The sequence below is a fragment of the Conger conger genome, chromosome 18, assembly GCF_963514075.1.
Source record: "Conger conger chromosome 18, fConCon1.1, whole genome shotgun sequence".
Taxonomy (NCBI): Eukaryota; Metazoa; Chordata; class Actinopteri; order Anguilliformes; family Congridae; genus Conger; species Conger conger.
The window spans coordinates 14,156,937-14,183,222 of record NC_083777.1 but is presented as its reverse complement, the minus strand read 5'-3'; the positions used below and the strand labels follow the sequence as shown (position 1 = coordinate 14,183,222).

Sequence of the window (26,286 nt, the reverse complement as noted above, 5' to 3'; positions counted from 1 at the left end):
TATGCAACTACAGGCATTTATTTAACAAATAAAATATTCGGCTACTTGCTGCTTGATACCAGAGGCAACATTTATGCTGAACCAAAAAAGCTTCTCAAAATTCTGGAAAATGTCTGAAATATCAATCAAGTATCAAGTTTTGTTTTAGTACAAAAGTGCTTGAGGCTTACAGGTGACTGACTTTCAAGCAAAACTAACTTACATCCTCGTAGAGAACCAGCAGATTTCAGCACTGGGCTTGAACCTAAATTACCAGGTTTTAGTGTTTGTTCCCAGTACGCATATTGACAGGAGTGCAGACAGTTAACATGCTGGTGAGTCTGTGCACACAAGCCCAATCTACACACTATGTCAGAGAGGAAAGGCCAAGCTAAAGACCGAGCAGACTGTCCTTAGATTACTCATTCAACAGGCCAAGGCCTCATAAGCTTACACCAAGAACGGAGTTAGAAAATCAAACTGCTGTACATGGAGTGACCTCAAATGTTCCATTGAAATAATATCTCTGATGTATAAAACCTCTTCAAAAAATACTCTTCCTTTTGGCCAATTATCGCATTATCTTTCAGAAATATCAAATTCATCTATAAGGAACTTTGATATATCTTTCCTAATTCATTTAAGCCCGATAATAAAAACACTTTATACCGGGGCTGTGTGACTCACACTGTCCATAATGCTGTATTGAATAATTGATGCTCCAGCTGAATTCTCAACAGGAAATCTTGAATTGTTCATCTTCCGTCGCATATTGGGTTAGCACGAACACCCCGGAGTCTGACGACTGAAAGAGCGCAGCTGCGCGTGGTCTCTCCTTCCCCGCCACTCAGCTTTTGTGCAGCTCTCGGTCTCCACTTCTCTGAAGAATCTGATCCAGAAGTTTCTGCAAGACGCACAAGTGGTATAGGTCATTACAATTGCCAATCTAAATTGAACACTGATTTTTACATAGACACAACATGAGCAAGGCTACAGAAGTACCATCGTGGAAAAGAGCTTGGGGCTAACAGCAGTTGCGTGCGCACTCATATTCTTTACTGCTGTTTAGCAGACACTCTTATCCATAGGGAGAAGCAATGAAAACGAAAGTACAAGTACAAAAGATATGAGACTCCTTCCTGCAATTCTGCCATTGCTGTGTACACCCCAAACCTTTCCTTCATCTCTCTCTCTGAGGGATAAGAATGATAACCTTTCAGCCTCCCTCCCTGCAGATCCACTCATTGCCTTGAATGGACAGCTCTGCCTCAAACCTGGCTTTTGCAGCCACTGCAGATGTGTTTAAACTTCCTATTATGTCTATGACCGCTTTTATGTTTGGAGTAAAATTCCAACAGTTTCAATAAACAGAAATTATTGCAAAAGAAACACTTTGGCACTTTGTGTGTCACCTTCCTATTGTCTCCCAAATGATTACCCTTTTATCCATGAATATGACAAACATCTTATTTTAGAGCCTGAGGTACAGGAAGTGAAAGTTTGCCACCTGAAAGTGGCAACAGAATCATCCGCAAAGAGATCTGACATGAAAATAAAAATGGTTGCATTTTTTTTTCATTTTATACAGTTACAGGGTCAAAATAAGCCCATACAACACATGCAGAGTGGGTACAGGACTTCTGAAAACATGTATTGCAGGTTTAGTACGAAATAATCATACAGTATCCAGATGAAAAAAGGTTAACTGGTTTTTAAGAGAAAGCTGAATGGGGTCAAATTGATGCCAAACACAATAGTCCAGTCTGGGTCTAGCTTCCAGAGCAGTGGGGTCTGTGTAGCACTTAGCCAAGATTCTGCTCTGAGGTGGTAGGAAGTGAGTAATAAGCTGAAGTAAATGCAACAACAAAAATGACACTCAGAAACATCACATACACAACTAGCATCAAGCACAAAACACTGTTAAACCAAGATTAACTGTGTACTGTTGGTGACTGATCTGGTGATGTTCTTAACACCATGAGAACATCCAGGACCATGGGGAAGTTCTAGATAACCGAGGTGCACTCCATTGCTCTCAGTCCAGTGTTGCGGATATCTGAGGACAGTGGAGGCCCCACGCATTCTCTCTCTCAAGGTTTTTGTGAGATGATGGCGCGTATGTATGCAAGCTGTGAGTCCGGGGCCACTTTCTTTCATAGCCGTCCAGAGGTACTGCCTATTTGAGAGAAACTTGAGGCAAAACGCCACTATAATGCACACTGCAGGCCTTTCTGTCATCCACAAGGTCACCACTGCAGTTTCTTCATTTCCCATGAGCTGAGGGATCTCGGCTCAAAGCATCCCAAGGCTGTGTTGACAACAACCGATTTAAGTGTCAATGCTCTTTCTTTGTGCTCTCCTTAGAGCAAAGAAAAATACAATAAAGTGCACACATAAAAATGTGTGACCTTCAGGCAGGCAGAAACAGATGCCATTATTCTGCACTGTAAAAGATGACCAGCTTTTTCCCCAGCTACGTTGACATTTTCCGTGAAAGACTATGTGTTGCACTGACAAAACACCCATTACAGATTTGCACACAGTCAAGGTGATCCAAAAGTCAAAAGTACTGCCGTTAAAATGCACCAGTTGCATCTTGTCAAATACTTGATATCATTGGGCATATATTTGAAAATAATAATACAATTTGTGCAATGATAAAATGAGATGGCGTTATGGCATTATAAGGCAGCAAGGACGGTGCAGTGGGTAGCACTGCCGCCTCACAGCAAGGAGGTCCTGGGTTCGAATCCCAGTCGGCTGGGGCCTCTCTGTGTGGAGTTTGCATGTTCTCCCCGGGTACTCCCGATTTCCTCCCACAGTTCAAAGACATGCAGGTTAGGCTGATTGGAGAGTCTAAATTGCCCATAGGTATGAGTGTGTGAGTGAATGGTGTGAGTGAATGGTGTGTGTGCCCTGCGATGGACTGGCGACCTGTCCAGGATAAGCGGGTTTGGATAATGAATGAATTAATGAATGCATTATGGCATTATTGGGTCAGGAATAACCTGCAGGGGTGTCATTATCATCCATAACAGAGGGATATGGACAGGATGGCATTATAAACAGTCATGATAGCGCTGTACATTGTTCTAGCCTTCCTGTGTCTGCCAGTGCCTTTGAAGGTGAAGCAATTTTAGATGTATGCAATGGGTGCCTTTTTCTCAGATGACCCCTCTAACCTCCTGACCTTTAATCCTACAGGTCAGGCAATCCTCTTACTGTTTCCTATAAAATAACAGGAGCAGGTCTCATCAGGTCTGGAGAGCTGTAGAAGCTGAGATATAACCTGACAGTCTCCTAGTTTTACTAGGCCTATTAGTACCACATATACTCAGTGAGCACTATATTAGGTAGTTATTATACTTTTTTTTTTAGACTTAGTCTTCTGCTGCTGTAGCCTATCCCCTTTTTGTTTTTTATCCAGGTTTGACGCATTGTATGTTCAGAAATCCTATTCTGCATACCACTGTTGTAATGTGTCACTTAGATCTCATGTTCCCCATTCTGATGGCTGATGTGAACATTAACTGAAGCTCCTGAACCATATCTGCATGATTTTATGTATTGCACTGCTGCCACGCGACTGGCTGATTAGATAATCGCATGACACAACTATTTTCTGTAAATTGTCTGCCTCCCTATAACACCTCCATAGTGTCTGCAGCAGAGGTTATAACACAGACTCCCCACCCTTCCGAAATTCTGCCGAAAGATATTTTTCAGTCATGTCTACATCATATTGCAGAAGCTTGGCTGGTCTGTTTCAGCTCCACACACTTGAAATCCTCAGAAATATTCTCAGTACACAGCCCAAAATGTGCTGAGTTTGTCTTTCCCTTGTACAGTGTGATAAACAAAAAGAGCAGTCGCCTGCGTTTTTCTTCGTCCTGCTTTTGATTCCATGGAGAATAGCATAAAATATGCTAATAAACTTTTTTTATAAAAGGAGAATCATAAACCACACCAACAAAAGGTTACCTTCAGAGATAGCATACATTCTCACTGTATCAAATGAACTGCCAGGGCATCAGGGCATTCATACTTCTGAACAGGTACATCTTTCTTTACACTGGGTTGGTCGATTTTTTTTGTTATCTGCATTTGAATGCGATATGTACAGCTAGGTAAATATAAACAAAACCTAAAGGACACAATCAATGTGCCTATATTTATGAAAATGATCACCCACACGCTGCTATATTCATTCATTCATCAGGAATGTTCATGCACTAGCTGCGTGGGATTCATCAACACTAGCCAAAGCATGGATTTCTGTGTGCAGTTAGGAGTGTGCCATTTTGAGGCATGAGCAAGTCATGGATTGAAATGAAAATAGCCGACCCACACACCACCAAATTTGGTTTGGCTTCGACAACAGAATGCAAAGGGATAAGCTCACCATTGATTAAGGTCCAGGAAGGAAAAGCAGAATTTCTCTGCTTAGTCCAATGCTAACACAACTGCAATTCCTTTGCACTTAAATCAGAAGCTTTACCATTTCCAAAGTTTACTCTGTCAATGACTATCCTAAAAAAAGGATATTCCTTTTTGTTGGGGAAGTGAAGTTAAGGAGAAATATGGTTAATTTCCGAATCCAGCAATTTTAACAATCAATACCCTTATTGTATTTGGCATTCTGAATACCAAACATAAGCGCATAACCCTTCACTTATCCAACATGTAAAATACATTGATTTGATTTAAGTAATTAATGATCAAATATATAAATTATTAATTAATTCAATCGCAAAATTCTTTGATAGGCAGAGCAACCTGTTGGATCAACCTTTATCAAGATGTACTTAAATGTCTTAATTTTAATCTGCTTCAAGCAGACATTTAAGTAACACAGATGTGAAATCTAGAGACAGGTTTCAACTACATTAAAACAATGAAGTTTACAGACATAGACAAGAAACAGTCACAAAATAAATTAATGGAAAAAGAAATACAGAACCACAGCTTGATTCCTTCAAAAATGATCCCCAAGGAGGTCAAAGTCAATCCTCAAAAAAAAACAAAAAAAAAACGCCCAAAATTCCAACACATGTACAATGCCAGACCAAGGTGCAGGACTTGCCAACTTCCAACTCAAAAACTAAAAAGACAAGAAATAGGTCAGGGGACCCTATTTTATCCACCTAGACTTAGTGATATTAACCCTCTCCCAGTGAGCATTTTGGTGACTATTGAGTATGAATGAATATTGAGGACTACTTTTGGAAGTGACAGCTATGGCGATTAATTAAATGTGTGTTGTCTACCACTATATGGAGAGACTATGTCAGCCAGTGATTACACCAAGTTATGAACCCAGCATTGACGCTCTGGCTTCTGCTCTATTCTGGTATGGGCTGATCTAGAATCCCCAAAATAGTGGTTGTAGGTCAATTAACCATTTTTAAGATCTGGAAACGTGATAGTATGAGATGTGCCAGTGTGAAGTTTGCTAGACCACCCCCATTGAGACACACACACACACACGCCCCCCCCCCCCCCCCTCCAATTTGGAAAAAGTAGTCAGGTGACATAGTACTGCAAGAACGTCAGCATGACTGGGCAAAGAAGTAGATTCTTTCTAGTCCTGTGGAGCTTTTAGCTCTGTAATTTGGAAAATAAAGTCAGTAAATACACATGCTTCATGTTGAAATTCACGGCAGCATTATAAATTGTTTTGTTGATTTCAAGACCACCGAGGGGAATCTCAATTAGTAACACAGCTAATGATGTTAATTATAAACATATTTTAATTACTTTCTGGGCCTCACATAATGCTTCTTCATATTATTTCTTCAAGAAGCATCTGCAGATGGAAGCTGATATTATTAATCATTCTAGCGTCTGCAAAATGCCAAATGCCATGCCATTTTTCTACCACAAGGAACAGCGCTTTTGTAAAATCATAAACATTTGATTTACAGGAACGTACAGTAAATTCATGTTCATGCTGATGAAACTGGCAATGTTTCTGAATGGGTGTATGCTCATTATCATCATTTTTAATATATTATCCCCAATGGGTCCAGGTACAATATCTGCCTTTACTGGAGGACCTTATCTGACCTGTTCAGTTTGTTCTAATTACCTTGATACGCACTTTTTATACATCACTTTGGATAAAAGCATCTGCTAAATGTAATGTAATGTACCTTCCACTCATAGTGTGCAGGTGTGGTGAAATCTAAAGGTAATGAATCCATGGAGATGGTTCAATGACAATGACAGAGAAGCTTGCTTTGTGCCATACCGTACAAAGTTTACCACTGTGAATGGCCATTTTCAGAGGTAAAACTGTGCTCTCTGCTGGCCAAAAAGTGAACATCAGCATCCTGTTACACACATTCCTTTGGCACCTACAGAATTTGTGATCGAACTAGTGGAGGGATTACTACTACAAATATGACTGACTACTAGGCCTACATTGTGCATGACACTGCATCTGTGCAAAATGTGTGTCCTATGTGATGTTGCTTAACAAAGGCACAGTACAAATATACTGTGAAAAAACACAGATCCACTTAAACTTCATAATGTTTTGCTCTTTAAAATCGAATCACAGTTCAAGTTGGTTTTTTCTCCCAAATAAAATACTATTATAAAATATTAAAAAGTAAGCCAGCTGTGCCTTGTGGCAAGTTATGCACACAAACACACATAAACATTAGCTTAGCTGCAGAGAGGCTTAAATAATGCTTTCAACATTACTACAGCAGTGACCTTTCCGCAGTTAACTGAGCCTGTAGGACAGGGCTGTTGCAGCAATAACTTTGCTCTCTGCTCACACGACTACAGATTATAATGACATCATTACTTCTTTCAATTTTCCGTTAAAGAACCTAGGACATTTGCTGAAATTAAATGTCATTTAATTCCAATGCTTCCAATGGACACTTTTGTCCATTTCACTGTTGATGGTAAAAGCATTTTGATTCACTGGCTAATACTTGCTAATATTCAATAGAAGGCACTTCCATAGCCCATGGAACTAAATCCTCAGATGCCATATTATGAAGGACAGTTCTAAAACCTGGAAGAGAGTCCGCATTCTTGAGCCATGGGTTCCCTTGGCAGATTTCCAATGTTTTTTTCCCCATCATGATTTTGATTCCTGCCAAATAATATTTTATTAATTATATTAAGGTCTGTGGTTAACGCACGCTTAAGAGACTTTTACGTTTAGTTCTACGAGTCAAATTACATCCGTTAGTAACAACTGAATTTCTAAGCTGTTCTGTTCCTTAAAGTAAGTTGCTAACAAGTTGCTATATCAAAAGTACAATGGTAATGTCACCTCATATGAAACTTGAGTGGTGGCTGGCAAAATATGAACGTTGTTTCAATGTAGCGGACTTTATCGAATATTCGCCAGGAATGAAAATCCCTGTATGGAAAAAAGAGGGGACCTATGGCGGAAGAAACTGTTGAGTTGGCCTACAAAGACATTATCTCTTAACACTCTTGAGTCCAAAATCCAGCCCCAGAAACCAGAAACCGGATGTTTGAATGCATGTGACTACAGAAATGAGGTGATGTCACCTTTTTAAAAATCTCCGCCCGCAGTCTGTTGGTCTGACACAGGACTTTCTTCTTTTCTTCCTCCTTCTTCCTCGTGACTTCAGGCAGCTTGTTGTAGATCCTGAGGATGGAAAAAAAAGGGGGATGGGGGGGATTTGGATGCCGTTAGCAGATCTGGGCCAAACGATGGGGGCTTATGAGGAGAGGTGAGTTAGCGGGGGGGAAGAAAAGGAGGCTTATCAGGGAGAAACGCATTGACGGGCCTGGATCCACTGATAAAACGCCCTCCATTTTCTCTCAGATGGAGTTTATTTGTTACCGGATCAGTTCATTACGATGCATTATCACACCATTCACAGAACCAACAATGGGAACAAAGAAAATGGCATCTAATCAGGTATGTCTTGATAGAAGACAACAGAAAAGTGAAATGCAAAAAGAAATGGGCAAAAATAACTCGAGGCAGGTGCTGCAAATGTTGCTAAGACTGACGAGACGGAGCGTTCCTCTGTTCGGACTATTCAATCACGCTGATGAATTGGACTGTAAGAATGCTGCCAGGGAAGTGGGGATGGGGACTGACCGCTCCGGGCGGCGTCTGACTTACCGCTTGGATCTGAGCTGCATATCTTTCTGGGAAATACTCCTTTCCCTCGGTTTGAAAAGGTTATCTGCGAACGCACACAATCAGGACACAACTGAGATCCACAGTCATAACACCTTATTATCCCCATTTCTGTACCTCCAGAAGGTACCAAGTGATCATAACCAGAATGGCACATTAAGCCCATTGTATGAGAATTTCCTCTATATAATTACAAAACCTTCAGCCTACCTGTATTTACACAATTCACCACTTCTTTCATAAAAAGACAAAGCGAACAACAGCTAGTTAACTTTCATATTTGGTATGTAAGGCCCAATTGTTATTCTGCAAAGCCCTCAAAGTCAATGCTAATAATCTGCCATACATTTTGTTTGGCCAGTTGATTATGTATTATACCATTTCATTCTGTCGATATTAAATTAACAAGTGGAACTGTTGAGGTGCCGCAAAAACAGTGATGCATACATAAGTGAGAGACCAGCTTTGCCTTTATTTAACCTGTCATTTCCAAAGAGCACTTATTGGTTTTCAAATTGGATTAGCCACCAACCATAAGAAAAACAATACCCACATCTCTAGAAGGTATGAAATGTACACAACTTAACAACATTCTGGCAACTTATCCATTCTGATTACTAAACAATTGAGACATTTCAGATAAATTATAATAATAATAGTAATGAAAATAGATTTTATTTATATAGCGCCTTGAGGATAATATGATAAATATATATAGAAAAACATTGAACGTAATCATAACCATTACAAGTGTAGTACTGCAATTTGACCACAAGAGAGCACAAGGCACAATGGAATTTAACCATGGCAACACCAACATGCCACTGAGCTTAAAAAAATTATAGAAAAAAAGAAAGAAAATGAAGGAATTGTATATAACCATGATAAATAAATCATGATAAATAAAGACCGAGCATAAGAGAGTAGAGGATTTAAATTATTCACAAAATAAATATTAAGTATTCATGTGTGGACTGTTGTTTATGCCAACAATTCAGTTGATGTTGATGCTAAAAAGGTCATCATTTTTACACATTTCGCTCCATCATTTTGAACTATCAAATCTCATACACAGGCTGAGACCACTGGACATAAAGCACCATCACTCACCCTTGAACACATCTACCGAGAAGCCAGTTACCATTTTACATAGGGCAGAGCACACAATACTTACTACAGGGGAAAGAAAAGGTTTTGTCATTAACAAAAATATGAATGTATTTTTGCCAGTGGCAGTTGAGGGTCTAACCGCCCTACATGCCTGTACTGACACACGGTGTCTGAGGGTGCAGAGACGAACGCACCACTGAGAGGGTGAGGCTTGGTGCAGTTCCTCCTCCGCCGGCCTCGAGCAGGCTCCAGATGCGCATCTGAGTTCAGATCAGCCCTCCTCTTCTGTGCCCTTTCCTCCAGCTTCTTCACTCGTCCCTGAGAGCGACTGATGAAGTCCGGGCGGTAGAGCTCGAGAGCTTCCTGGAAAAAACAAAACATTCAAATTTCACAGACCAACCACTGCAGAACTGTGTACTGTGGCTCCACCCAAATACCAAGGGGTTTTGGCTTTGGTTGGGAAAATTGAGAAAGTTGATAATTTATGGGCTCAAAACAATGATATAGCAGTCATTCTGATTGGTTGAAAAGTTATAAGGTCAAGAGCCATATGGCACTCTTGGAAATGAAAGAGTTAAACATAGAGAACCCTTTTCACTGGGAAAGTATATGTTCCTGATGAGGATAGTCATTCACATTCAATGAGGAGTCAGGGGCAAATTTGCACATACTCTGAGAGTGAGGGAATTTGATGTACTGCTCTGTGATATGGGGAAGGACCCTGTCCAGCTGGCAGGCCTGGACGGTCCATTTTCACAAACCGTCCTCCGGGGGCCTCGCCGGACCACACCCTCAATACGAGGGCTGTTTGAATGGTTCCCAGCATCCTCCCCTGTAGGAAGAAGAGCCAGGACATTCAGATGACTGTACTGGTTTACAAGCTAGGCACAGCATTAGTCAGAGTGCCACCTGGTTCTCAGGATAAATTCTTCTGTTTGATAGCAGGTCTTAAGTAAGAGCATATTACACATGAAGTTGAGTCTTCTGCCACCATGTCCACATGTACAGTGGGGCAAAAAAGTATTTAGTCAGCCACCAATTGTGCAAGTTCTCCCACTTAAAAAGATGAAAGGCCTGTAATTTTCATCATAGGTATACCTCAACTATGAGAGACAAAATGAGAAAAACAAAATCCAGAAAATCACATTGTCTGATTTTTAAAGAATTTATTTGCAAATTATGGTGGAAAATAAGTATTTGGTCAATAACAAAAGTTAATTTCAATACTTTGTTCTATACCCTTTGTTGGCAATGACAGAGGTCAAACGTTTTCTGTAAGTCTTCACAAGGTTTTCACACACTGTTGCTGGTATTTTGGCCCATTCCTCCATGCAGATCTCCTCTAGAGCAGTGATGTTTTGGGGCTGTCGCTGGGCAACACGGACTTTCAACTCCCTCCAAAGATTTTCTATGGGGTTGAGATCTGGAGACTGGCTAGGCCACTCCAGGACCTTGAAATGCTTCTTACGAAGCCACTCCTTCGTTGTCATTGTCATGCTGAAAGACCCAGCCACATTTCATCTTCAAAGCCCTTGCTGATGGAAGGAGGTTTTCACTCAAAATCTCACGATACATGGCCCCATTCACTCTTTCCTTTACACGGATCAGTTGTCCTGGTCCCTTTGCAGAAAAACAGCCCCAAAGCATGATGTTTCCACCCCCATGCTTCACAGTAGGTATGGTGTTCTTTGGATGCAACTCAGCATTCTTTCTCCTCCAAACACGACAAGTTGAGTTTTTACCAAAAGGATTCTATTTTGGTTTCATCTGACCATATGACATTCTCCCAATCCTCTTCTGGATCATCCAAATGCTCTCTAGCAAACTTCAGACGGGCCTGGACATGTACTGGCTTAAGCAGAGGGACACGTCTGGCACTGCAGGATTTGAGTCCCTGGCGGCGTAGTGTGTTGCTGATGGTAGCCTTTGTTACTTTGGTCCCAGCTCTCTGCAGGTCATTCACTAGGTCCCCCCGTGTGGTTCTGGGATTTTTGCTCACCGTTCTTGTGATCATTTTGACCCCACGGAGTGAGATCTTGCGTGGAGCCCCAGATCGAGGGAGATTATCAGTGGTCTTGTATGTCTTCCATTTTCTAATAATTGCTCCCACAGTTGATTTCTTCACACCAAGCTGCTTACCTATTGCAGATTCAGGCTTCCCAGCCTGGTGCAGGTCTACAATTTTGTTTCTGGTGTCCTTTGACAGCTCTTTGGTCTTGGCCATAGTGGAGTTTGGAGTGTGACTGTTTAAGGTTGTGGACAGGTGTCTTTTATACTGATAACGAGTTCAAACAGGTGACATTAATACAGGTAACGAGTGGAGGACAGAGGAGCCTCTTCAAGAAGAAGTTACAGGTCTGTGAGAGCCAGAAATCTTGCTTGTTTGTAGGTGACCAAATACTTATTTTACTGAGGAATTTACCAATTAATTCATTAAAAATCCTACAATGTGATTTCCTGGATTCTTTCCCCCCATTCTGTCTCTCATAGTTGAAGTGTACCTATGATGAAAATTACAGGCCTCTCTCATCTTTTTAAGTGGGAGAACTTCCACAATTGGTGGCTGAATAAATACTTTTTTGCCCCACTGTAGGTGACTCAATGTGAAAAAGGGGGTATTATCATGCAGACACCCTACCAGCAACAACATGCAGATACTATAGTTCTTACACTAAGGTCACATTTGGGGAAGAATCTGTAACAATCGCTCACAAAACAGGTTGTTTTCTCAAAATTACTTCTGTCAGACACACATATTTGAACGAGCCATACCTCCAAAACAGATTTCTCAATCCCAGCAAGTGATACATTATCTTCTCAATTCACATGAAAAAAAAAAGGTACGTGTTGAGAGCTGCAATGATACCCCCTTTACCACATCGAGTCACATATGAACTAGCTCTGTCCAAGTAAGTACACTCCATTTCAACAGCATATTGTTCATCACTGGTGCCAAAGGGATACATTTGAACAAACATACTCTTAACCTCTGAAACTTACCTCAACTCCTTGAGGAAGTATTTGCACATGCAATATAAATGTGACCTTTTACAATCAGACATGCAAATAACACACGTAAGATGGTAAAAAGTAAATGTGTAGAATTCATACCCAGTGCCACACTAGAGTCAGAGGGTGTCTTTGAAGACTGTGCAGTAGTGCTTTTTGGCACGGTTTTCCATTGTTGCTTGATATCGGCTATAACCGGATCAGGGCTGCGGCCAAAGATCATGCCAAGGCCTTTATGCACTACCCGCTCTGGAAAGGACAAAAAGACCGATTAACACTTACTAGACCCCCATGGAAACGAACACGAAAGTACAATTTCAGAAAATCTAAATCCTGATAACAGGTGACAGACGATTCCACGCTGGCATCGCTTAAATACAAATGACAATATTCACCCCAGGGAGATGTCACATCATTCTTCAAAGATTACATGCAGACGATCAATAAAAATAGCTGCAGGGTAATTCCAACGTGGCTGGGACTATTTGTATTGTGGAATACACAGCATACAACAACAAGGTCTCAAGGTCCAGGAAGATTGCTCTAGTGGATAGGGCAATGACCAATCGCTGTGTGCCCAATCACCTCTATGCTGCAAGATATCACCTCATATTGTGATTCACGAGTGCAATCTCAGCACCCATTCACTTAACATGTGAGTGAAAATGTACTTGTGTCAGGCTGGTAATTCTGCGAGAAGCTACTTTGTCCCCCACCTTTCATAAGCAATGACTCTTAGTAAATAAGGATGCATCAGCCATATTTCCACCTATTCTACCCCAGAGTTCATTGCAAGTGCTAGCAAAAGTGAAAAGGTAGCATATACCAAACAAAAAGTTATTCACCAATAATTGAGCATTTTGAATTTAATTGAATCTCTATTTGTTCCTACAGTATCTTCAAAAAGCAACCTGCAGGTTTCCAAGCAACTGAACATAGGTCTTTTGGCAGAGATATTCCCACCACATACTGCTGTATACACCACGTTATACCTCAACTTTTCCTCTGAAATATGTTTAACTGGCTATGTGGAGAGTCTATGCATGCAGAAGACGTGTGTGAAAGCACAAGAGGCAAAAATCAAACAGGATCTCCGAGATCCCTGTGGCAACACAGAATATACCGGCCATATGCATTTCAGCATGTACAGGGGATTACAACATTATCCCATTACCGATACATGAGGAAAACATCAAGGTACAACAAAGCATGAAAAATGATGAAAGGCATTGTTTATCTGCTAGCTACATCCCTCTCCCACTCGTTCTCTCCCCGACTCTCTCTGGCTCTCTATGTCACTCTTGCTCCCTCTCTCTTGCAGGGCCATTCTGTCCCCTCTGGTTTCAAAATAATGGCTCCTGAAAGGAACACTCAACTGCATATGCAGGGCATCTTCAGTAGTGTACTGTACGACCGCTTACCTCGCGGCTGATTGCAAACAGGATGTCGCATCTCAAAATCTCCCGAGAGATGCCGGGCCTCTTCGCCCGGCTCCCCGCCGTGCCTGTCGGTCTCTGGCCGCAGCTGATGCACATCTCCAAGTGATGATTTCAAAACACAGGAGGGTGCATCTCTCAGTGATGGTTTCAAAACATAGGACCGTACATCAACGAGTGATGGTTTCAAAACACAGGACCGTGTATCTCCCAGTGACGGTTTCAAAACACAGGACCGTGTATCTCTGAGTGATGGTTTTAAAACACAGGACCGTGTATCTCCGAGTGACGGTTTCAAAACACAGGAGTGCGCATTTGGCCTGGAGGGCTTGTCGCTAACATTACTGGGGTCCGACTTCCCAGGAAGCTTCAGGCCGGGGGCACTGAGCTCGGCTGGGGCAGTGTTCGGGTTCACGAACCGGCCCGAGCAGCTCAGGGACCTCCGGGGCCCGTCCGAAGCCTCCTCTGGGGCCACCCCGCACAGGTAGAGGGACAGGGTGGACCTGTGTACCTCCCTCCTGCTCTCGGGCTCCTGCAGAGACACAGACAGGGACTTGTCCAGGTACAGCACAGAGTTGGTAGGCCTGGCCGGCAGGTCTAGGTGGGCGCAGGACCGGACCGATTGGGCTCTGGGGTCCTGCAGTCGGCCTGGGAAGCCGAGGGCGTCCGTGTTATGGTCGTGCCCACTGTAACTGTGTCTGAACACCGGGGGCCTGCTTGCAGCTGCCCTCTCGCCTGGGTGGAAGGACTGCTGGTACTCTGTCACTTTTATGGCTACTGGCTTCTTCCTGAACACGACTGGCTCATGTTCACCGCCAGCAACGGTGCGCAGTGGGGTGAGGATTTGGATGGAGCTCCCGGCTGGGGCAGGGTGTGCCTCAGAAGCCTTGGTCTTGAGGCCCCCAACCTGGGCTACAGGGACCCTGGTCTGGGTCAAGAGGTCCCCAGCCTGGGATCCAGGGCTCCTGGCCTGGGTCAAGAGGTCCCCACCCAGTGTGACTGGGCCCCTTGCCTGGGTCGAGAAGCCAGGCTCTGGGCCTTCCTGAGAGAGTGCACCTGCAGTCTGAGGGACCCTCCGGGCTGTGATGGTGATGGATGAGAAGCTTGTTTTAGGTTGATTCTTAGGGTCTGTGTCCTTGGAGCACGGGGATCCAGAGGCACTCGACATCCTCTGTGGCAAGGAACCCTGGTAGAGAGCTACACCCCCATCCACGAGGGAGTTGTTCGATTGGACGAGACCAGAGTGCGGAGGCCAGCATGTCGTCTTCTCCTCATACATGTTCCTCTCCCTGTCCCTGTTCCAGCAGCTTGATGCCTGAGGAAAGGGGAAATGGAGGATGTATTTAATTCTATAACCACTGTGAGGGTCCTCACCAGGGCCTCACAAGGGCCTCACAAAAGCTTGTTCACGAGCATCTCAAAATTTTACAATTATAACAGGATACATTTGAGAATACTTTACTCCCTGTTAAAACTGTAATTCACTTTCTCCTCAATTCAGCCAATTCTTCCGAACCATACGAACACATATATATTCCAAAACAATTGTAATACTTTTGTAATTCCAGTAGGGTAAATAATACTCTGACCGGACTCAAACACTGGTAGGGTTGATTTAACACGAGCTTTCAACAGCAGCTTAGATTTAGCTATATGCTTAGTCTTATTTTCTTAGCCCTGTTCTACCACAGTAAAGCTAAGTTGTAAGCACATTCTTTAAAGACTGCCCGGACCAAGTATCTGCTACTAGTAGCCAGCACTAGGGTAGATTTCTCTGCAGTACTCATAAGATGTGAGAGAAAACGCACTGACCTCAGATGGCACAGCCAGGAAAGGGAAGGGGTAAAAAACCCAATTTTGCAGATACTCAAACTGATTGCTTTTGTGCAGTTGCCGTTTAACCCTTCCTGGATTTCCGTGTACAACACACACAACATTTGGAGGATGGGGCAATCCCCCATTGGCTCCCTGGATGATTGTTTCCACTGAAAACACCACAGTGGACATGTTGGCCTTGTTTAGGAATAACAGTCAACCACAGTCTACTGTGTTTACCCTGAATGTTGTCCGTAATGTCAAAGGTGCTTTTGACAAATACTAAAGCAGCATTGTAGAAGGTTCTAAACAAACAAATATCTTCATTCTCCAACCATGAACTGAGTCAGTGTGCTCTGTTTCTCAGCAATTATACTACAAAATGAGCCTTCACCAGAACGTAAGAGAAATCCACATTAGAGATGCAATTTGACAAGGAACATTGGACTAAAAGAATATTCTTCAGACTCCCTGTTTAGTACCTTGACAAAAATGTGGGCAATTCCAACATTATGGATGTGATTGTCTTTGAACCCAAAATTAAAAAATTGGACAAATCACTGTAACAAATACACAGGTATTTTGGGGAGACTATACATGTTCTAAATTTACAAACATGTTTGTAAATATCATGCAGAAAATGTGTTATCCATGTAATGTAGGAGGTTTGGCTGAACATAATAATAAGTTTAACTGAAGTAAGTATGTTTATTTTTTCATGCTCAGGTTGGCATTACTGCAGAATTGTCCATATGGCAGAAATGAATGTTAAGTCTCGTATGCTGTGAAGTTTCATCAGTTTAACATGATGACCCTGATGGTAATGAACTACTTCCAACTCAGAAGTGTCTGACTGCATTACTGTCATATAGTAAAATAACTAACAGTCTACACATTAATATTCCTGTACTATAGAAGAGAAAAGACTGCTTAGTAACAGAATAATTATTACAAATTAATATGAAATGTGTATTAATATTATTTTACCTGGTTTACATTTGGGCTGCTTGGACTCCTTAACGCTCCAAAGCTCTTGGGTTGTGCACAATTCTCTACTTGAGTTCCATCTGTAGATACAACGTGAAAATAGTTTCATAAAATACATTTATCACTTAAATGACATTTTAATTGCTCATTTCTAAAAATAAATAATACACAAATATTACCCTTTGTATTGATAATTTATAATAAATTAAGAATTTATGAAGTTTACCCTTGGGAGGATTAAAACATCTTCCTACAGTACGTCTCAACCTCCCAGTACATATCATTCATACTAACAGTACGGAAAATGAAGCTTTTTTTTGGACACTAAAGTCCGTTTACGTGTGTGCACTAATGCTGCCTTAATTGACTCCAATTACTCGTTCAGCCATATACCTTTAACGGCATAACTTGAAGCACAGAATACAAGCAACAGTTGTTATTTAGGCAACAAAAATAACATTGAACTTTTTTATACATTATGTGCAAACCTTCAGCACTAATTCAGAAAATAATTGCAATAATTATATAATCAAGATCTGAGGCTGGAATAAAAACCAACAAACACGGGCGTCCATGGCACTGAGTTTGAGACCACAGCATTGAACAGTTTATGTCCAATACAGGTACTGTAGCATAAAATGAGTTTGAGATGAGTGTGTGGGACAACCGAAACTAACCTGCTAATTTGCATTTCTATAGTGTTAGCTCAGCGTTTGGATATTAGATTTGTCTTTCATATGTTTATACCCTTCAGGGACCATCAAGTTTGAACTATGCAATTTAACTTTTCAAACTTTTGAAAATGAACAAACAAAACTATAAAATTAATCAATGTCATAGCAGTCAGTGGAGAAAACTGCTAAGTGCGAACACCAGGGGAATAGCAGGTAAAATTACTTTTTGATGTGGAACATATTTTTCTCTTCCACAGTTAAACATTTGTTATGCATGGCTGATATGCTGAGATGGAATCTCACAATGTACACATTTTCCAAAAGGCCTATGCAGTCCGAAAAAGGAAAGAATGTTATGAAATAGATATACGATAAGTTCATGCAAGACCTATTTTAGGAGCGAAATGACAACCTCAAATGTCCATGGGAGTTTCAATTATCTTCTATATGTATATAGCCCCTTCACAAAATACCAACTATGAATAAACTCTGTGATTCAACAGTAAATAAACTACATTGTTCTACTTACTTCACTAATGTTGAATATAATTAGAAAATACAGATGCTGACTGTTTACTCCCATGTCACAGCTTTTGTGTATTTGCATCCTAATTAATAACAGTCAAGTAATTATTTGTTGACTGCATTTTGTGGGCAAAGTGTGCTTGTGGCAGCATGCAGTAATTGGATTGACAACGTCTCAGGGGCATGTGCCAACTGCCTTCCGGTGCCAAGGAGGAGAAAGAGACAACGTGGAGACATTAATAAACGGCTTCCTGATAAAATTCAAATTACTCCACTCCTCATTTCTTCAAATGAACAGTACCTTTTGCTGTATGGCTGTCATCAAATATTATACTTCTACGCTAAACATCCAGGCCCAAAGCCAGGGGGTAGGGGAATTCAATCAGATATGATTTATCTAGACTTAGAAAATTAAACATTCATAAATTCTTGTGCTTTGATTTGTCATGAGGTTTCAGTGAACAGCTGTAATGTCGAAGGAGAACAGTGCCATTTGTTCCCCAAACCCTGCCACAGAGCTGTAGATTACAGTGTGACTGACACCCAGGTTTCAGATTGCACATCAGGCATTTAGCAGGTGCTCTCATCTCCAGTGATGTAGACAATTTAAATTCCAGCTAGATATTTACTGAAGCCATTCAGGTTAAGTACCCTGCCCACAGGTTCAACAGCAGCAATGCTACCTGGGTTCTGTAGTTTCTCTACACCTGACTGCAACCTGCCCAGCCAATTTTATTATTTGTGTGGACAGATCCCTATGCTGGCCAGTGGTGGAGGGGCTCCCCATCATTAGCCAGGTGCCTCCTGAGATCTCTTACTATTGGACTATTGTTTTCACTGTAAAGATTCTTTGTGACAGTGTCTCTGTAAAAAGTGCTGTTAAAATTGAATTGAACAGAACCTGCAAGCCCAGTTCCATAAAGATTGTGCTACATACGCAGTTAATAATACGTAATATGCTGGAGTCGTAGGCCGTTGGTTTGTGAGTAGTGCATAGGCCGCGGCAAGTGATTTCGCTTCTTTAGACTCAGGAAATAAAGCAATTAGGCCGCTAGCTGAGAGATGCGCCTTTAGCTTAATAAGCTAACACTTTACAGATCAGTTTGGTGCAGACTAAGATTCAACTACAATCTCCCTTGCAAGCTCTAAGTCAGGTCATGGTAAATGGTAAATGGCCATGCTCAAGGGAATTGTGGGCCTCGTGAGTCCATGGATGAAGTAGAGAGGAATGAATTTGCATAGAGAACAGAGAGGAGCTCAGCCAGAATATGCTGGTCAAAACAAAATTGCAGCAGTAAATGGGGGATGCATTCCAGCTATACTCCCAGAATTCCTTTGCTGCTTTATCACCGAAGAGCAGTGTCATCCTCGAGTGAGTCATTCCGAGGCGTGGTCAAATTTGTGCCACAACGTGACACTTTTCTTTCAGCGCAGTGCACCGCTTTTGGGCCATGGGGAAAATGGTCCGCTTGGAATTGGCTTTGTTTATTGTTCTCTGTTTATCGTGATCTTTGAATGAGGCGATTCTGCCAGGGATTAGCGCCTGACTTGGACAGGGTTGGGTCGTGATGCTGTGGGCTTTAGGGCCTGTGAGGAAGCAGATGAGCTGCACAGCAGGCCTGAAATGCAAAACTCCCATGTGCAGATATACAGCCTGTAGGCTAGTGTGCATGACCGAGACCTGGAAAGTTGGTGGTTCAAGCCGTGGTGTAGCCACGATAAGATCCACACAGCTGTTGGGCCCTTGGGCAAGGCCCTTAAATTATACAGTCAGTGAACACTTTATTAGACTTTATTATTTTTTAGACTTATTAAGTCTTCTGCTGCTGTAGCCTTTCAACTTAAAAGGTTTGACACGTTGTGTGTCTGCACAGCATATGCATAGTTATTTGCGCATTACTGTCATCTTCCTATCAGCTTCAACCAGTCTGGCCCTTTTCCTCTGACCTCTATCATTAGCACGTGTTTGCCCGCAGAACTGCTGTTTTGTTCGAAGCATTCTCCGCAAACTGTAGAGACTGTTGTGCGTAAAAATCCCAGGAGATCATCAGTTTCTGAGATGCTCAAACCACCCTGTCTGGCTCAAACAATCATTACACAGTCAAAGTCACATAGATCACATTTCTTCCCCATTCTGACACTTGGTCTAAACAACAGCTGAACCTCTGAACCACATGCTTCTATGCATTTACTTGCTGATTGGCTGATTAAATATTTGCATTAACACGAAGGTGTATTTAGCAATGCAATGCTTGTGTACGTAGCAATGCTAAGGACTATTTCTGCACTGAGCACTGCTTGAGGAACATTTCATACATGGCAATTTTGGGTGTCAAATGAATCAATTTCCATGAAAGGCTACTGAAGGGTAGGAATGCATGATCCATCCATCCATCCATTATCTTAACCCGCTTATCCTGAACAGGGTCACAGGGGGGCTGGAGCCTATCCCAGCATACATTGGGCGAAAGGCAGGAATACACCCTGAACAGGTCGCCAGTCCATCGCAGGGCACACACACCATTCACTCACACACTCATACCTACGGGCAATTTAGACTCTCCAATCAGCCTAACGTGCATGTCTTTGGACTGTGGCAGGAAACCGGAGTACCCGGAGGAAACCCACGCAGACACGGGGAGAACATGCAAACTCCACACAGAGAGGCCCCCGGCCGACGGGGATTTGAACCCAGGACCTCCTTGCTGTGAGGCGGCAGTGCTAACCACTGCACCATCCGTGCCGCCAGGAATGGATGATATTTAATCAAAATGTAAACATCTGTTCCTATGCAGTTACAGGGTGAACCAACAAAGTGGCCTGAGGTATCATTCCCTGACATCTTACATTACAACCCATGACGATGAAAATGACACCAGCTAGTTTATCGTAATTGAATGGTATCACAATTGCAGAAGCAATGCTAATGATCTCATTTTGTGGGCATGTGCCCTTAGCTGTTGCTAGCCACAGGTTTCTTGGTAAATAAATAAAATAAAACCTAAAAATAAAAATAGCATCTTTATATCTAGGTTTTTTAATCTGTTTGCCATGCTGCCATGAAGCTGCACTTCATCTTAACAGCACACTACATTAGGTTGATCAGATGACTAAAGAGAAAGGGGGGGGGGGAGGAAAAAGATGGTTGAGCTGCCATGGTGGCAATATTCATATTATGCTGTAAAAAATCACAATCATATGTATCGTGCAGCCCTACTTAACAGCAGCTTACCTATGTGACCATTTCCATTCCATTTCTTGGTGTACCCTTTGGGGGTGGTAGCAGCAATGTAAGCCTTCATTTTTTCCTGGAAAACAAGTGACATGAAAACTTCTTCAAAATAGGTGACTTCAAACTGTACTTTTATGTGTCCCAGCTCAGAAACTCCAGTAACAAATCCTCCTAAGCAACAAAAAAGTTTGTTTTCAACAAAGTATCAATTAGAAAATAAACAAAACATTTTTTAAAAATAAACTGTTCCAATGCTGTTAGAATTCCTCTTGTCCAACAATATACCTGTACAAATATGCATACATGCATTCATCTTCAAAAATAATTAAATGCCATAATATTACAATATATTTCAGAAATTTAATTATAATAAATTACCAAAATAATTACTATAACTGTTCACTGCTCTTTATATAATCTAAATCAACCCAATAGTGAAATCTAGGGTCTTACAGTACAGTAAGCTGAAGCTACTGACATGTTTGTGGAACCAGCTTGAGATGATGTTTGCTTTGTGACATGGCACATTACCCTGCTGGAAGTATCCATTTGAAAAAACTGAAAAGACTATGGCCATAAAGGGATGCACATGGCCTGCTTAGGTATGCTCTGGCATTCAAATGACTCACATTCGTTATTAAGAGGCCAAACATTCCCTGAAAGATTACACCACCAGCAGCCTGCAACTTTGACACAAGGCAGGACTGGACACAGATTTGTCCTGTATACGCCAAATCCTTTGTACTCTGTATGCCAATTTATTTTCCAATCGTCAATCATCAAGTTTTGGTGATCATGTCCCTGCTGTGCCCTCATATGCTTGTTTCTCGCAAAAATGAGAGTAACCCAGCATGCTCTTCTGCTGCTGCAGCCCATCTGCTTCCAGGGTTAACACATCATGTTTTCAGAGATGCCCTTCTGCATACCACGGCTGTAAACAGGTGTTATTACAGCATTTGTGGCCTTTCTGCTTCAAATATTTCTCTCCTGACCTCTCTCATTAGCAAGGTTTTTTCACCCACACAACTGCTGCTCACCGGATGCATATTGTTTATCACACCATCTCTTGATAAAGTCTAGAGACATTCTTGTGTGAAAACGCCAGGAGTGCAGCTATTTCTGAGATGCTGGAACAACCTCATCTAGTACAAACAATCATACCACGGTCAAAGTCACTTAGAACACATTTCTTCCCCATTATGACATTTGGACTGATTAAATATTTGCATTAACAAGCTAGTGTGCAGTTAATAAAGTGCATATAAGTGTCTATTGACTTGCGGCCACATGATTTTGTTTGGAGGAGCAGGTGTCCCTAATACAGTGGCCGCTGTGTGTGTGCATGTGTGTGTGCCTGCGTGTGGCTAACAGTTTCAAATATTGACCTTGCAGTAGATCTGACATTAAATATGAACACTAGCCAGCACTATACATATATACATATTCTATATATAAATATTTTCTCAGAGTGAAATACAAACAATATATTGCATGCACAAGAATATTTGCTGTCTCGCTGCTGCTATTCCTTTTGATGACTGAGGAATTAATAATTTTATACTGTGAGAAAGGGAAAAACCCCAAGGTTGCCAGAATTGACTTGTGGAACCACCTTGTGGCCCTGCACCCTCCCAGTGGACTCTCCCTGCTGCCATGACTAAGCCCCCTCCACATTGAGGACCCCTCAGTCTGCTCCTGTGGTTATTGCTGCAGTTGGCAGTTGGGAGTTCTCGAAGGCATTCCTAATGAGATTTGGCCAGCTTGAGAGACTACAATGTGCAGGCTGGAGTACATCAGGCCTTTATTTTATAGGGCCTTTTGTTCCTGCTACTGACTGAGATACACTGGACGACCGCACAGTATAATGGTTTAAGAGTTGGGCTTAGAATGGAGGTGTTTGTGTACTGAATAATATCCTGTCTCTGTGTATGTATCAACAGCATAAGGTGTCCTTATTAGAGTTAGAAGATTGTATAACAGATACAGTGCACTACAATTATTGTGTACAGTACAGTGTATGGAAACATAGTATTGCACATTATTACTATATGATTATATTATAGCTTTTTAGATTTGTATTATTTGAATTTTATTCTTATTCTTATTTGTTTTTAAATATTATTCTGTGTGAGTTTTTCTTCTGATTGTACCTCTGTTGCTGTGGTATGTTGAATTTCCCCATGTGGGATCAATAAAGTGCTATCTTCGTAACTTGTCTTATCTTATAGGACAACTTGGGGAAAGTGAAACTACTTCAGTACACGACCATAATCGAGAGCAGTGATCCCCAACCTTTGTCCTGGGGACCCTGCTTATTTTTTCTTAATGAGGTGCTCTTTAGGTTTAGAGGAATTAATTACCCTCTTAAGCCATATTATGTCAGGAATAGCCATGCGCATGACTGATCAAATTATGTGAGTCAATAGTAGGTTACTGTAGGTGGTTCAACAAGTCTGTTCTGTTTGTTTTTCCTTAGCCAGTGAGCACAATGCAGGTTTGGCTCCTTATCATTTGCTTTGTCTTTGAATTCATCATCTCACAAATTGAGTTTTAGTGGCAATGTGTCCACACTTTCACCAATTAGGAGCCTAATTCAGCATAGTCTTTAATTTGATTACTTAAATGATTTTCTAGCTCTTCGTGTATTTATTTTGCAATATACTGTTGCATAATAAGCACAACATGACAATCCATTATTCTTCATGGAATACTTAGCTATTTATGACATAATGCAGTTTAAGAGGGTAAATAATCCCTCTCAACATGAAAAGCACCTAATTACTGTAAGACAAATCAACAGCTTGTTAAACTTCAGGGATTGCAATAAAAACATGCATACACAGGGGGTCCCTAGGATTGAGTTTGCAAACCAGTGATCTAGAGCTTGTAGATTAAAAGGAAATATGTCAGTTGTAGTTTTATTAACAATGAAACCGCTGAGATACAACACATCAAGTCCTTCAATAACACAAGCACACAGTGCTGACTGGGATAAGAAGAATGTGGTCACATGGAGCGTAATCCGTTCGGAATTCTGACATTTAAACCCTTCTCTCAAAATTACGTCCTGCTGTGAGAGAACTCTTGGAATCTGGCTCTCCCCAACCAAAGAACATTTTACCAGCACAACTTTTAATTGTGCACACACTCAATCACTCTCTCTCTCAGTCTCTCACACACACACACATGCACACAAACACACACGGACATGTACACACACACGTCAACACACACACACACGCACTTCCATCGCTCCAAGGCATTACAATGCAGAATATGACATTGCATTTAAAACGTATGTATATAGACTTAACCTCTTTGTCTTATAATTGTGTGCACTTCGATACACCTAGAGCTGTTCTCTTCAAATAACATACACTGCCATGGCATGAAAAAAAAAAAAAATATTTTTAATTAAATTCTTCAGCTTAGTTGAATATTACAATCCACACCCACCAATTGAAAGGCAGCTTCAGGGAGAATTAATACATCCTCCATGCGGCCAAAAATTTACTTAAACAGGACTTAATTTCCATACAGTATGATCACATGGGCTTTTTTAACAGCTGCTTTTAAGCAGGACCCTTTATACAGCAGTTAGCAGGTGTCTTACCAGGCTGGGAGGGTCGTCACTGTCGTGCACATGCAGGGGGACGTCAAACAGCAGCGCTCTCTTGTGAATGGGCAGCCAGCCGTTTTTAACAGAGCCCAGCTCGCAGAGTCGAACCTGTTCCCTCCCGGGGGTACACCTGAGGCGGGCGGTTCCCCAGCTCCCCAGAGGACCCTTGCCGCCCTCTGGGGTCCCACCAGACAGGGCCGCAGGAGCGAGGGTGTCTACGCACGCCGGTGCTGACTCAGCGCTAACTGCGTCATCGGGAATGCTAGGCCAAGACGACGTCCTCTCCACGACACTCGGCACCTCATTGTCCTGGATGAGGACCTGTGCAAGGTGGCTTTGTGCCTTTTCCAGGTCTGGCAGCCACCCGTCAGCCCTGTGCCTGCCGCTGTAGCCCAGTAACCCACGCGTCTGAGGTGCAGTCTCTACCCGAGACGTCAAGAGATCCGCGTAGCATTCATCCCCCTCAGAGACGCTCAGATGCCCAGCTGACACGTAGCTGGCTCCTCCGAGCAGCTCAGGTTGCTGGGTCTCCAGTTTCAGGGCCTCCATAATGGGGCCCCACACAAGTTATTAATGAGCTGATCTGGAAAGCTGCCTATGGTTGCCAGGAGAAACGGCAAAAAGGAGCAGAAAAATGCCCTGGCGGCAGCTTGTAAACTTTGGCAAACACAGTGGCTTCGTAGCGTCCTGTTCCTACATCTGAAACGGCAGAAGGGCAGCAACACTCTTACATGCTCTATCCCTCACAGACCTATCAAATGAGAACAAATGAGTTAGAGTTTAGAACAGAGTTTGAAAAAAAAGGCCACTCAGTCCCTAAGCTGTATATTAAGTGTGACTATCATACTTTTGTTTAGAAAACATTAAACAAATTGTTTACCTGAATTTCCAACGAAAAAAAATACAGCAAGTACTGAAGGTTAATATGAGTAAAAATAGCAATCCAGTTGCAAAGAGGTCCTAAAAGGCCATAATGAATTTCCGGATTTCCCTAAAATCAGGAATAGAAATGTCAATTCTGTTCTGGTTTTGTCTTGAATCCAATCGCAGCTCACTTGTAGAAGACATAATGGCAAAGAATTCCTGTGGTGGGACCTTCTCCGCTCAAGCATGAGTGTAGCTAACTGTGACAGCCTCTTAGGATCAACAAAGAGCTTACAGTGCAGCCAGAGACAGACATAACCCCCCAAGGGAGGGAGGTAAGGAAAGCAGGCTTGAGCCCAGGGGGTGTTTAGTAGAATTCAGAAAACTCTTGTGACATTCAGATGTCCCTGCTGTCCACTCATTAAATAAATAATGCTACAAAACGTGTCGGACCACTTCTCATGCATTGCCCTTATCCATGCCAATACTGCTGTTGTCAAATTGAACATGTGATACTGAGTGCACAAACTATGTGCAAACAGTAACTGTGTGCAGAAGGAGCATGATTTTTTTCTTATTATTCCTGCAAAGATGTGTATTGGAACATGTCCCATATGCACTTCAAGATACTGCACCATGTAGACCAGAGCTCAGATATCAGATAAAATGAAACGCAGTTTAACAGCACAAAATGCATAAGAAAATTACCAAATGGACAAAATTTTTAGAAGTATAATATGATTTTTATACGTAATATCAGAACAGACCTCGTGGAGATATGGTCTGACATTTGGTTCATAGTTAAGTGTAAAAAATGCAAGTTTAATTCGAGCCTTCATAATAGACAAACCATAAAAACAATACTTACACAGAATTTGGGCATAGGAACAACA

General features: G+C 41.9%; 1 protein-coding gene across 1 annotated transcript; it reads right to left on the bottom strand.

Moving 5' to 3' along the window:
* LOC133118608 (uncharacterized) lies at positions 1–25,078 on the bottom strand. The gene is made up of 10 exons (XM_061228720.1): positions 24,524–25,078; positions 20,911–20,986; positions 16,480–16,559; positions 13,663–14,992; positions 12,344–12,490; positions 9,904–10,064; positions 9,427–9,595; positions 8,105–8,168; positions 7,519–7,618; positions 1–883 (listed from the first exon to the last, which is right to left on the bottom strand). The coding sequence occupies exons 1-10, from the start codon at positions 25,076–25,078 to the stop codon at positions 827–829; spliced, it is 2,739 nt and encodes a 912-aa protein (XP_061084704.1). The 3' UTR covers positions 1–826.
* Between the last annotated feature and the right edge of the window lie 1,208 nt (positions 25,079–26,286).